The sequence below is a fragment of the Hemiscyllium ocellatum genome, chromosome 1 (assembly GCF_020745735.1).
Source record: "Hemiscyllium ocellatum isolate sHemOce1 chromosome 1, sHemOce1.pat.X.cur, whole genome shotgun sequence".
Lineage (NCBI taxonomy): Eukaryota > Metazoa > Chordata > Chondrichthyes > Orectolobiformes > Hemiscylliidae > Hemiscyllium > Hemiscyllium ocellatum.
The window spans coordinates 42,052,130-42,067,096 of NC_083401.1; the positions used below are offsets into that span (position 1 = coordinate 42,052,130).

The window sequence follows — 14,967 nt, forward strand, 5'->3', positions numbered from 1 at the left end:
TTTCCTTAATCAAAAACGCCACTCTGCTTCGTCACACCTCCTTTCTTGCTTCCCTTTCTATCCTTCCTATAGCATGTAAAGCCCAGAACATTGAGCTGCTCGTCCTGTCCTTCCCTCAGACATGGAACTGGAGCATTACAGAAACATACTCCCATACGTGCCGAGTTCATCAGCCTTACCTGCAAGACCCTTTGTATGGAAATAATTCAGTTTAATTCTTCAGATTTACCCTCTGTTCTCTGACTTGTCTGCCTTTTCTAATTAACTTTTTTAAAATTCGGAACCATCCTCATCTATTTATCTATTGTCACTATTACTTAGAATCCCCCCACCACCTCGTCGCCTTGAGTTTAAAGGCTCCCGAATAGTACTAACAAATATGCCCACCAGGATATTGGACTCCTTCCAGTTCAGGTGAAACCCGTACCTTTTCTGCCCTAGAAGAAATCCCAATGATCCAAAAATCTGAATCCTTGCTCACTACATCATTTATTCAGCCATAGATTTATCTGCTCCCTATCTTGTTATTCCTACTCTCTTTAGCACATGGCACCAGGAATAATCCAGAGATTCATCCTTGACCCTCGCACTAGGGATGCAACATAAGATCCTGAATTTGCACTCACGGCTGCAGAATCACCTGTCTGTGCAGGTGATAATCTGACAGGATTATCCTACAATGATTACTCTTTTGAATCTTGACAAACTCTGCTTAATGTAAGGTAAATCAAATATTCTAAACTCTAGTGTATATAAGCCAATCAAATCAATTTCTCCTCATAGAATTTTTCTGCCATCCCAGTGTCTCGTGAACCTCCTCTGCACTTCCTCTCTGTCAAATATATTCTTTCTTGGGTAGGGAGACCAAAACTGCCCTCAGTATTCTGGGTGTGATCTCTCCAGGCACTGTATAAGAGGTCCTTATTTCTGAGCTCAAATCTCTTGCGTTGAGCAGTTTTATTTCCTATTTGTTCACTGCACCTACCTGGCTAATTTGACTTGTGTAAGGGCAACCAGATCTGTTTTTACATCCATACTGTCCAATATATCATCATTTAAATCATACTTTTCCTTTTGTTTTTCATACCACAATTTATAACTCCATATTTAGCCATGTTGTATTGCATCAATTTGTCTGCCCACTCCCTCAGCTTAAGACCATAAGACATAGGAGTGGAAGTAAGGCCATTCGGCCCATCGAGTCCACTCCGCCTTTCAATCATGGCTGATGGGCATTTCAACTCCACTTACCTGCATTCTCCCCGTAGCTCTTACTTCCTCGAGACATCAAGAATCTATCAATCTCTGCCTTGAAGACATTTAGCGTCCCGGCCTCCACTGCACTCTGCGGCAATGAATTCCACAGGCCCACCACTCTCTAGCTGAAGAAATATCTCTGCATTTCTGTTCTGAATTGACCCCCTCCTAATTCTAAGGCTGTGTCCACGGGTCCTAGTCTCCTCGCCAAACGAAAAAAGTTTCCAAGCGTCCACTCTTTCCAAACCATGTATTATCTTGTAAGTTTCTATTAAGTCTCCCCTTAATCTCTAAACTCCAATGAATACAATCCCAGGATCCTCAGCCATTTCTCGTATGTTAAACCAACCATTCCAGGGATCATCCGTGTGAATCTCTGCTGGACACGTTCCAATGCCAGTATGTCCTTCCTGAGATGTGGGGACCAAAACTGGACACAGTACTCCAAATGGGACCTAACCAGAGCTTTATAAAGTCTCAGTAGCACAGTGGTGCTTTTATATTCCAATCATCTTGAGATAAGTGACAGCATTGCATTCGCTTTCTTAATCACGGACTCAACCTGCATGTTTACCTTTAGAGATTCCTCGACTAGCGCTCCCAGATCCCTTTGTACTTTGGCTTTACAAATTTTCTCACCGTTTAGAAAGTAGTCTATGCTTTTATTCTTTTTGCCAAAGTGCAAGACCTCACATTTGCTCATGTTGAATTCCATCAGCCATTTCCTGGACCACTCTCCCAAACTGTCTAGATCCTTCTGCAGCCTCCCCACTTCCTCAGTACTACCTTCCTGTCTACCTAACTTTGTATCATCGGCAAACTTCACCAGAATGCCCCCAAGTCCCTTCATCCAGATCATTAATATATAATGCGAACAGCTGTGGCTCCAACACTGAACACTGTGGGACACTGCTTGTCACTGGCTGCCATTCCGAAAAAGAACCTTTTATCCCAACTCTGTGCCTTCTGTCAGACAGCCAATCCTCAATCCATCCTAGTAGATCACCTCGAACACCATGGGCCCCTCACCTTACTCAGCAGCCTCTTGTGTGGCACCTTATCAAAGGCTTTTTGGAAGTCTAGATAGACCACATCCACTGGGTTTCCCTGGTCTTACCTATTTGTCACCTCTTCAAAGAATTCCAACAGGTTTGTCAGGCATGACCTCCCCTTACTAAATCCATGTTGACTTGTTCTAATCATACTCTGGTCTTTCAAGAATTTAGAAACCTCATCCTTAATGATGGATTCTAGAATTTTACCAACAACTGAGGTTAGGCTAATTGGCCTATAATTTTCCATCTTTTGTCTTGATCCTTTCTTGAACAAGGGGGTTACAACAGCGATCTTCCAATCATCCGGGACTTTCCCTGACTCCAGTGACTCTTGAAAGATCTCAACCAATGCCTCCGCTATTTCCTCAGCCACCTCTCTCAGAACTCTAGGATGTATTCCATCAGGGCCAGGAGATTTATCAATTTTAAGACCTTTTAGCTTTTCTAGCACTTTCTCTTTTGTAACGGCAACCATACTCAACTCAGCTCCCTGACTCCCTTTAATTGTTGGGATATTACTCATGTCTTCCACTGTGAAAACTGACGCAAAGTACTTGTTAAGTTCTCCTGCTATTTCCTTATCTCCCCATCACTAGGCTTCCAGCATCAGTTTGAAGTGGCCCAATGTCTACTTTTCCTGATTCCTGATGAAGGGCTTATGCCCGAAACGTCGAATTTCCTATTCCTTGGATGCTGCCTAACCTGCTGTGCTTTAACCAGCAACACATTTTCAACAATGTCTACTTTTGCCTGTCATTTGTTTCTTATGTATTGAAACTTTTACTATCATTTCTAATATTACTGGCTAGCCTACCTTCATATTTGATCCTCTCCTTCCTTATTACTCTCTTTGTTATCCTCTGTTTATTTTTGTAGCCTTCCCAATCTTCTGATTTCCCACTGCTCTTGGCCACTTTATAGGATCTCTCTTTTTCTTTAATACATTTCCTGACTTCCTTTGTCAGCCATGGCTGTCTAATCCCTCCCTGGATAATCTTTATTTTCTTGGGGATGAACCTCTCTACAGTGTCCTCAATTATACCCACAAACTCCTGCCATTTTTGCTCTACTGTCTTTCTCGCTAGGCTCTGCTTCCAGTCTATTTTTGTCAGTTCCTCTCTCATGCCCTCATAATTACCTTTATTTAACTGTAACACCATTACATCCGATTTTGCCTTCTCTTTTTCAAATTGCAGACTGAACTCTACCATATTATGATCGCTGCTTCCTAAGGGTTCCCTTACTTTAAGATCTTTTATAAAGTCTGGTTCATTACAAAGTACTAGGTCCAGAATAGCCTGCTCCCTTGTGGGCTCCATGACAAGCTGTTCCAAAAAGCCATTTTGTAAGCATTCCATGAATTCCCTTTCTTTGGATCCACTGGCAACATTATTTACCCAGTCCACCTGCATATTGAAGTCTCCCATGATCACTGTGACCTTGCCTTTCTGACATGCCTTCTCTATTTCCCGGTACATGTTGCATTCCTGGTCCTGACCACTGTTAGGAGGTCTGTACACAACTCCAATTATGGTTTTTTTGCCCTTGTGGTTCCTCAATTCCACCCACACAGACTCCACATCATCTGACGCTATGTCATTCAGTGCCATAGATTTAATTTTGCTCTTAACTAACAAAGCAACCCCACCCCCTCTGCCTACCTCCCTGTCTTTTCGATATGTTGAAAATCCTTGGATGTTTAACTGCCAGTCGTGACCCCCCTGTAACCACGTCTCTGTGATGCCTACCACATCATAATCATTCACTATGATCTGTGCCATTAGTTCATCTGCTTTGTTATGAATGCTACGAGCATTCAGGTAAAGTGACTTGATGCTAACTTTCTTATCATTAGAGATATTGGAAGTCATAAGATGTCCTGAGTTATCCTTCCTTTTTGCTGCATTCCCAGTCTGCCTCGAGTTTAGATCCGCCAGCACATATGCTATCCTGTTGCTTATCTTTCCATTTAACTCCATACTCCCTGTCGCTTTCACTTTCCCTCCCCCTCCCCAACTCAGAAGTTTAAAGTCCTACTATTTATCCTCTTTGCTAGAAGATTGGTACCCGATTGGTTCAGTAAAAAATGAGGTCTGCAGATGCTGGAGATCACAGCTGCAAATGTGTTGCTGGTCAAAGCACAGCAGGTTAGGCAGCATCTCAGGAATAGAGAATTCGACGTTTCGAGCATAAGCCCTTCATCAGGAATAAGAGAGAGAGAGCCAAGCAGGCTGAGATAAAAGGTAGGGAGGAGGGACTAGGGGGAGGGGCGATGGAGGTGGGATAGGTGGAAGGAGGTCAAGGTGAGGGTGATAGGCCGGAGTGGGGTGGGGGCGGAGAGGTCAGGAAGAGGATTGCAGGTTAGGAGGGCGGTGCTGAGTTGAGGGAACCGACTGAGACCAGGTGGGGGGAGGGGAAATGAGGAAGCTGGAGAAATCTGAATTCATACCTTGTGGTTGGAGGGTTCCCAGGCGGAAGATGAGGCGCTCCTCCTCCAGCCGTCGTGTAGTTGTGTTCTGCTGGTGGAGGAGTCCAAGGACCTGCATGTCCTCGGTGGAGTGGGAGGGGGAGTTAAAGTGTTGAGCCACGGGGTGATTGGGTTGGTTGGTTCGGGCGGCCCAGAGGTGTTCTCTGAAGCGTTCCGCAAGTAAGCGGCCTGTCTCCCCAATATAGAGGAGGCCACATCGGGTGCAGCGGATGCAATAGATGATGTGTGTGGAGGTACAGGTGAACTTGTGGCGGATATGGAAGGATCCCTTGGGGCCTTGGAGGGAAGTGAGTGTGGAGGTGTGGGCGCAAGTTCTTCCTGACCTCTCCGCCCCCACCCCACTCCGGCCTATCACCCTCACCTTGACCTCCTTCCACCTATCCCACCTCCATCGCCCCTCCCCCTCGTCCCTCCTCCCTACCTTTTATCTCAGCCTGCTTGGCTCTCTCTCTCTTATTCCTGATGAAGGGCTTATGCTCGAAACGTCGAATTCTCTATTCCTGAGATGCTGCCTAACCTGCTGTGCTTTGACCAGCAACACATTTGCAACCCGATTGGTTCAGGTGGAGACCATCCCAACAGTACAGATCCCCCCCCCCACCCCGTTCCAAAACTGATGCCAATGCCCCATGAAGTGGAATCCTCTTTCCCACATCAATCCTTTAGCCACGTGTTTACTTGCCTAATTTTCTTATCCCTATGCCAATTGGCACGTGGCTCGGGCAGTAATCCGGAGATTGACCCTTGAGGACCTGTACTTCAGTTTCCTGCCTAGTGCTTCGTAATCCCCAAACATGTCCTCCACCCTAGTCTTGCCTATGTTGTTAGTACCAACGTGGACCACAACAACTGGATCCTCCCCCTCCCGCTCCAATATCCTTTCAAGCCAGTCGGAGATGTTCCGCACCCTGGCACCGGGCCGGCAACCCACCATGCAAGACTCCCAATCCGGCTTGCAAAGGATACTATCTGTCCCCCTAATTATAGAATCCCCTATAACCACTACTTGTCTTTTTGCTCCCCATCTTGAATGGCCTTCTGCACCATGGTGCCGTGGTCAGCTGGCTCATCCTGTCCAGAGCCCTTTGCCTCATCCATAGAGGGAGCACGAATCTCATACCTGTTGGACAAGGTCAAGGGCTGAGGCTCCTCCACTCCTGAATTCAGGTTTCCCCTACCTGCCTCACTTACAGTCACACTCTGATGTGCCTGATCACTAGCTGAATGTGAATTACTTAATATCCCAGGTGTGACTGCCTCCTGAAACAAAGCGTCCAGGTAACTCTTCCCCCTCCCGGATGTGCCGCAGTGTTTGAAGCTCAGATCATCAACTCTGATTGCTGGAAGAACTCCAGATCAACACTTGCTGCAGATGTGGTCACTGCCATTCACAATGGGATCAGCCAGCTCCCACATCATACAGCTTGTCTAAATCACCTTGAAGTCTCCTTGCTAACTCCTCTCAACACTCAATCCCACCAAGTTTTGTGTTGTCAGCAAACTTGGAAATGTATTTGGTTCCCTTCTCCACACAATTTATATGCTTGTGAATAGTTGGGTGCTACGCACTGATCCTTGTGCCACCCACTAGTAACTGCCTGCCCCTCAGAAAAAGGCCTATCTCATCCCACACTTTCCTGTCTATCAACAAATTCTTAATGCATGTGAGTATATGATCCTCTAACACAGGCTTAGACCCTTATAAAGGAGTTATTATTTTGTTTGCAGTTAACATTTAATACCTGTCAATTACTGTATTCTAAATTTCATTTGGTTTAAGCAGAGATATCCAAGCACTCGAGCACTTGAATTTTGATAATTACGAAAATCAACTAAACGTGTTTGTTGCTTTCAGAAAAAAATCAAACAGCTAAGGAAATCAGAAACAAGAACAGAAATTGCTGGGAAACCACAGCCGTCTGGCATAATGTTTTCAGAAAGCCGCGTTAACGTTTCAGGGTCAGTTCCGAAGAATGGTTTCTCTCTGCTGATGCTGTCAGACCTGTGTTTTTCCAGCAATTATTGTTTTTGTTTCTGTTTGTTCTGCACTTGAGACTGACCTTAATATGGGTAAATAAATAGAGGCACCTCTGTAAGACTGTGTGCCGAATACAACTTGTTTGAACAGTATGCTACTGTTGAATCAGTAGAGGAGTTGCTCCTTTGCTTTCTTGAATATTTTTCCCTTGTATTGATTCTTACTCTACTACACTTGGAAGAAATTAGCTGTTTGCTGAGTATCTGATCAGTTTTTATTATCTATTCTATTCCTAAGTTTTGAAATCATTTAGGAACAAATGATAAGGTTAAGATGTATTTAGAAAAAAATGTTGTCAGGACAGATGTAAAATCATAAAAGTTTCATAGAACCCCTACAGTGTGGAAGCAGGTCCTTTGGCCCCACAAGTCCACACTGACCCTCCAAAGAGTAACCCACCCAGACCCATTCCTCTATGTTTACCCCTAAGTAATGCACCTAGCTTACACAATGGGCAATTTAGCATGGCCAATTCACCTAACCTGCACATCTTTGGACTGTGGGAGGAAACCGAAGCACCTGGAGGAAACTGAGGCAGACACTAGGAGAATGTGCAAACTCCACACAGACAGATGCCTAAGGCTGGAATCATACCTGGGTTAAGCGCTGAGCCACCCACATGTCATGCTTATGGTTAGTTGGAGCTCCTGATCCACTATGATCCAGTCAAACACATGTATAGTGTTTGCTGCTTGAGCAGTTTTGACTCTGAGTTTGAGCCGGAGGCTAAACTGCAGACGTTGCAAAACATCACAGAAGGGGAAAGTTACCTGGGCTCTATTCCACACAGTTATTGCATCTTTTAGGATAGAGTCTTCTGATTTGATCACTGATTGCGGAAGGAAGATGTGACTGTGAATGAGTTAGATTAGGGGACCTTGGCAGGAGCTTCAACCTTTGCAATTGTCCAGCAAATTTGAGATTGATTATCTTATTGGATGAGTGAGGTTAAGAGAGCAGGGTGGATGAACTAACTGACCATTTCACCATGGCACAGGAAGCCATTCAAGTTGAGGAAGCAAAAAGAAATGGAAGGGTAGAAAGATAGTTTAATGTCAGGAGTTCTTTGCAGCCAAGAGTGAGAGTCCAGAAAACTGTGGTGCCTGCCTAATACCAAAGTTTTTTGCTCAGAGGTAGAGAGAGGAACGTAACAATCCAGTTGTCATGGTCCAGGACAAGTTGAGGGAAAGAGGCTTTACATGGTTAATGTCAGGAGCTAGACATTACACTAACAGAATCTAATCAGTAAGAATACCTGGATTTTGAGTATTTGTGAGAAAAAGTACATTTTGTTGAGGTTTCTTTTGTCTTGCACTTCTAAGAACATTTCGCAAGAATAAAAATTTCAGGGCAAAAATCAACATTTATACTGCATGAGAGTAGAGTACAATGTTTATAGTTACAACATAATATAATTCAGTACAGCACAGGAACAAGCCCTCCAGCCCACCAAGCCTGTGCCAATTCTAATCCTTATTTAGACCCGCTACTTACTACCCATGCTTAGTTTCTGTCCCTTTGTGACTCCCGTTCATGTGTCTATTTAGATACACCTTAAACATTGCTAACTTTCCTGCTTCCACCACCTCCACTGGCAATGTGTTCCCTGCACCTACCACCCTCTGTGTGAAAGATTTTCCTTACACTTCTCCTCTGAACTTTCCACTTCTCACATTGAACCTGTGTAAGTCAACCTTTCCACCCTAGGAAAAAGCCTCTGACCATCCACTCTATCTACGCCTCTCATAATTTTATACTCGGCCTTTGTCTTTCCAATGAAAACAACCTGAGTTTATTCAACCTCTCCTCATACCTGAAACCCTCCAGATCAAGCAACCTCCTGAAAAACCTTCTCTGCACCCTCTCCATGTCCTTCAAGTAATGTGGCAACCAGAACTGCAAGCCATAGTTCAAATGTGGCCAAACTAAAGTTTTGTACAGCTGTAACATAACTTGCCACCTTTTTACATTCAATTCCCAGCTGACAAAGGCAAGCATGCTTTATGCCATCTTATCTGTGTTGCCACTTTGTGATCTGTGGACACAATCCCTCCGTATGTCAGTGCTCCTAAGGGTTGTGCCATTTGTTGTATAATTCGCGCCTGAATTTGAACTTTGAAAATGTATTACTTCACATTTGTCTGCATTAAACTCCATCTTCCACTTCTATGTACAAATCTGCAATCTATTTATGTGCTGCTGTACCCTTTGACAATCTTCCTCGCTGTTTGCAACTCTGCCAATTTTGGTGTCATCCACAAACTTATTAATCAGGTCACCTACAAGAAAGGTCCCAACACCGATCCCTGCAGAATACCATAGCTCCTAATGTCTATTCCAGTAAGCGCCCTTCCCCTGCTATTTACTGTGCTCTAAGCCCAAGACAGTTTTGTATCCATCTAGTCTGGATCCCATGAGACTCAACGTTTTGTATTGGTCTGTCATGAGGTACCTTATCAAATGTCCATGTAGACAATATCCACTGACTTTCCCTCATCCATCATTCTCATCACCACCTCGAAAAACTCCACGTGACCTTCCCTGCACAAACCCATGTGGCCTGTTAGCAACCAGTCCATTTGCTTCCAAATGTGCATAAATCTTGTCTCTCATGTTCTTCATCAGTCTGTAATTACTTGGATTATCTTATTTCCCTCCTTTAAACAAAGGAACAACATTGGCCATTCTCTCGTCCTCTGGAACCTTGCCTGAGGCAACAAAGGATGCAAAGAAATCTGTTAAGGCCGTAGCTATTTTTTTTTCCTTCCCTCCCACAGTAACTGGAATAAATCCCGTCTGGCCCGAGTAATATGTCTACCTTAATGAATTTCAAGACACCCAACACTTCCTCCTTTTGTTATGTTGACCTGACCGAGAGTATTCACTCACCTTTCCCTACCTCAACATTCCTCACATCCCTGTCTTTGGTGTATATTGATGCAAAGTATTCATTAAGGATCGCACCCATTTCCTCTGGCTCCACACATAACCTTCCTCATTCACCCTTGAGTGGCTCCACACTTTCCTTGGCTACCCTCGTGCTCCTAATATGTATAAAATGCCTTGGGATTCTCCTTAACTCTGCTATCCCATGATATTCAGTCCCTTTTTGTCCTCCTAACTCCTTGCTTGAGCTTTGCATTTTTGAAGGCCATGTCCTTTTTAGTATCTCTCCATTTGTTTTTTTTTACTTCTAGACCAATCTAGAAGGAGAAAATAAATTTAATGAGTTCTAACACTTCAATTGTGATATGTTCAACTTTAAAGTTAAAGAATAGTGAGGAAAGATGATTTGACAGTTAAGAATTGTAAATCGTGAGAGAATTAATTGGACTTGGAGACTACACCTTTAGCATGAAGATGCATTTCTTTTTCATGTAATAATGGCTGTAAGTTCTTTTTGCAGCATTTTCATGCCTATATTTACTTGGGTTTTATAAGACCATTGTGCACTTTGTCCTTTCTTAAAAACAAAATCATTTTTCCCAGGTGGCTGGACGCAAAGGTTTTCCACATGTGATTTACGCTCGGCTCTGGAGATGGCCTGACCTTCACAAAAATGAACTCAAACATGTAAAATATTGTCAGTATGCATTTGATCTGAAATGTGACAGCGTCTGCGTTAACCCTTATCACTATGAACGTGTGGTTTCACCTGGCATTGGTAAGGATTCTTTAACTGTTCTTGTTAAGACCACATAGCAAGTGTGTCGAATTGCTTATTTAGCTAGATGTATCTAGTGGCACTTTCTAATTTAAACTGATGAGAAATTTTTAGTGCAAGACAATACCAACCTTCAACAAATCAGAAAAGATCTGATGAATTGAACCACTGTTAGTTCATGACAGCCTTTGTTTTTAAAATTTTGCCAACTGCTAAATTAAGAAATAAAGATTTCCAAAACTCTGAAACTCTAAACAAAACTAGAGCAAAACCTAGCACTGAGCCTTGACTTCCAACATACTGAGAATATGTGGAAGAGAACGATTAGGTGGCCAATAGCCAGTTGGCAGAAGATCAAGGAAAATTTTAAAAACTAAGGAATTTAAAGGTTATGGAGAAGGATCATAGTTGAAAGAGTAGGAAAGGAATGTTTAGAGTTTTGATTTTTAATTTGCGGAAAGTAGATTGCCAACAAAGAGAGCCAGGATAATGTTGACTGTCTTACTAAATTCAGCAATGCTCAACTGCAAATTAATTTTGCAGTTGCACTGTGTCATACTTTGGATTTCTTTTCAGGATTTGTTGGTACAGTTTCAAAACCAATCTTGGATTGGGTTTGTGCCTGGTATACAACAGAGAATGAATACCAAAGATTTTTGCTATACAAACTGGTGATTGCTGAAGTAGTTTTACATCTCAAAATAGTACCATGAAAGAAAAAGATGCTGTTGCAGTGAGAGGCATGGGAAGAGTTTCTAGCTACCGGAACATTGTTAGATGTATGTGACAATGGGAAGATGTAAATTTCTCTATTTCTTAAGAAAAATAGAACTTAAGTTAGTTGCTAAAGGCAAAAGGTTCCCTTTCTAAATGAGCTTTTTTGTCATGGGATTGTCTTCATAAGCCTAGAACTGAAAAATAACTCCATGTTAATGTTTTACATACTGTACATTGTTGTTTGCTGAATAAAACTTGCATTTGTAATTTGAGTACATTGTGCATCATGACTTGTCAAAATTAGGTGATAAGCACAGGAGTAAAATCTTGACCTTGATTATATCATGATATGCAAAAAGAAATGTGAAAGCAATAACGATCTTTTCAGAAAGTTCGGTAAAATAAGGGGATATTAATGCTTCAAGCAGTTTGGTTCCGTAAAATGCAATTATTATAAAGATTTCTAAAGATGGCAGCAAAATGACGAGTAAAACTTGTCAAAATTGATTTTATTTTGAAAAACCTGTATTGGAAGTAATGCAGGTCCTTTGACCCACCAAGACTGTGCTGACACACACTGCCTGTCTAAACTTAAAAAAAAAAGCTTTGGCCTTTATGTAGTCCATTTACTTCTCTTCCTTACCTATTTGTATATCTGTCAAGATGCCTCTTAAATGTTGCTATCGAATCTGTCTTTACCATCATCTCTGTTAGCATTTTCCTTTGACATAACATCCTCTGTTTCTAAAAAAAAATACTTCTCATATCTCCTTTTAAACATCACTGCCATCTCGCCTCTCCTTTTTACCTTAAACGAATGTCCCCTAGTAATTGACATTTCTACTCTTGGAAAAAAGACTCAGGCTATCTATTTTATCCGTGCCTCTCATTGTTTTGTAAAAGTCTATCAGATCATCCCTCATCCTTTGTTCAAGTGAAAACAAGCCAAGTTTATTTGATCTCTCCTCATAGCTACTACTCTCCAAACTAGATTGTATCCTGGTAAAACTTTTCTGTACTCTCTAGTACACATCCTTCTGGTAGTGTGTGGCAACCAGAACTATTCACAATATTCCAAATAAGTTCTGTACAGCTGCAACATGACTTTATGCCCCAATCAATGAGCACAAGCATGTTGCATGTGTTTTTAGAATCTGTGGTGGTTCTATGGTGATTAGTCATCTTACCCACTTGTGTTGCCACTTTGAGGGAACTGTGGACCTGTATGCTGAGATCCCGTTGTATATTGATGTGACTAAGGGTTCTACCACTTACTGTATACTTTTTCCCCCTGCAATAGACCTTCCAAACTGCATCACCTTGCATTTGGCTGGATTAAACTCCATCTACCATTTCTCTGCCCAAATCTCCAGCCTATTTATATCCTGCTGTCTCCTCAGGGAATCCTCCTCAATATCTGCAGCTCCCCAGTCTTTTGTCATCCTCAAACTTACTAATCAGGCATTTATATTTTCTGTATATAGGTTTGCTTGCTGAACAGGAAGGTTCATTATCAGATGTTTCACCACACTAGATAACATCTTCAGTGAGTGCCCGGATGAAGCACTACTGATGATTCCTGCTCACTCTTTATATGTTTGGGTTTCTTTGGGGTGGTGATGTCATTTCCTGTGGTGATATCGTTTTCAGGAAATTACATCACAGGAAATTACGTTACCAACCCAAATATATTAATAGAAAGCATATGAAAATGAACCTTCTAGCTCAGTGAGCAAACCTACATCCAGAACCTCAACCTGAGCTACAAATCTTCTCAACTCTCTAATCTATATTCTCCTCCAAATCATGTGTATAGATTACAAACCACAGGGGTCCCAGTGCTGATCACTGCGGAACACCACTGGTTACTGATTTCCAGTCAGAAAAGTGCACTTCCATAACATCTGTTTTTTATATCTGTATCCATTGTAACAACTCACTGTGGATCCCATGTGATATCACCTTTTTATGTCAGTCTGCCATGAGGGACCTTGTCAAAGATCTTACCAAAGTCCATAAAGCCAACATCTACCACCTTCCCCTCATCAATCATCTTTGTCACTTGCATGCAAAACTCTTATCAAGTTTGTGAGACAGGACCTTTCCTGCACAAAGCCATGTTGTTAAGTCCGTATTTTTCTAAATGTGAGTAAATGCTGTCCTTAAGAATCTTCAATAATTTTTCTACAGCTGATGTAAAACATATACCGGCCAGTAATTTCCCAGATTATACCAGTTGCCTGCCTTAAACAAAGGTGCAATATTGATTATTCTCCAGTCCTCTGAGACCACTTCTGTATCTGAAGGCACCAGCAATGTCCTCACCTATGTCCCTCAGCATTCTGGGATAGATTCTGTCAGGTCCTGGGGACTTGTCTTAGTACTTTTCAAAACACTCCCTCAGTGCCATCGTTTTTATATTAACATGCCACAATGTTCGGTGCTGGGACCTCTGCTTTTTGTCATTTATATAAATGACTTGGATGCGAGCATAAGAGATATGGTTAGTAAGTTTGCAGATGACACCAAAATTGGAGGTGTGGTGGACAGTGAAGAAGGTTACAACAGATCTTGATCAAATGGGCCAATGGGCTGAGGAATGGCAGATGGAGTTTAATACCAATAAATGCGAGGTGCTGCATTTTGGGAAAGAAAATCTTAGCAGGCTTATACACTTAATGGTCAGGTCCTTGGGAATGTTGCTGAACAAAGAAACCTTGGAGTGCAGGTTCATAGCTCCTTGAAAGTGGAGTCGCAGGTAGATGGGATAGCGAAGGCGGTGTTTGGTATGCTTTCCTTTGTTGGTCAGAGTATTGAGTACAGGAGTTGGGAGGTCGTTGCGGCTGTACAGGTCATTGGTTCGGCTACTGCTGGAATATTGTGTGCAATTCTGGTCTCCTTCCTATCGGAAAGATGTTGTGAAACTTGATAAGGTCCAGAAAAGATTGACAAGGATGTTGCCAGGGTTGGAGGATTTGAGCTATAGGGAGAGGCTGAACAGGTTTGGGTTGTTTTCCCTGGAGCTTCGGAGGCTGAGGGGTGGACATATAGAGGTTTACAAAATTGAGGGGTGTGGATAGGGTAAATAGGCACAGCCTTTTCCCTTGGGTCAGGGAGTCCAGAACTAGAGGGCATAGGGTTTTGGGTGGGAGGGGAAAGATATAAGAGAGACCTAAGAGGCAGTATTTTCACAGAGTCGTATGTATATGGAATGAGCTGCCAGAGGGAGTGGTGGAGGCCAGTACAATTGCAACATTTGAAGGGCATTTGTATGGGTACATGAATAGGATGGCTTTGGAGGGTGTTGGCAGGTAGGACGAGGTTGTATTGGGATAGCTGGTTGGCATGGGCGAGTTAGACTGATGGGTCTTTTTTCCTGTGTTGTACATCTCTATGACTGTGTGGAATGAACTTCCTGAGGAAATAGTGGATGTGGGTACAATTACAATGTTTAAAAGACATTTGGATAAATACGTGAATTGGAAAAATTTGAATGGATTTGGGCCAGGACTAGTTTAGTTTGGGGTTATGTTTGGCATGGACTGGTTGGACTGAAGGATCTATTTCCGTGCTTTGTGACTCTGTGAAGACTTTATGAAATATATCAATGACCATTCTCATGGTGGAATTATTCTTTGGTTTCTCGAGTTTGCTGTATGGTTCACTACTCAAATCTTTGGCTGATTCTGACATTGAAAATAATGATCTATGATTTTACACTGAACTGTTGTGGATGGGTTAGGAGAGG

General features: G+C 42.5%; 1 protein-coding gene across 1 annotated transcript in view; it reads left to right on the forward strand.

The window, feature by feature from the left end:
- smad4b (SMAD family member 4b) overlaps window positions 1-14,967 on the forward strand; it is a 100,732-nt gene that overhangs the window by 22,099 nt on the left and 63,666 nt on the right. The window contains exon 3 of the mRNA XM_060850447.1: window positions 10,328-10,502. Coding sequence (XP_060706430.1) covers window positions 10,328-10,502 — 175 coding nt within the window. The remainder of the gene's footprint in view (window positions 1-10,327; window positions 10,503-14,967) is intronic.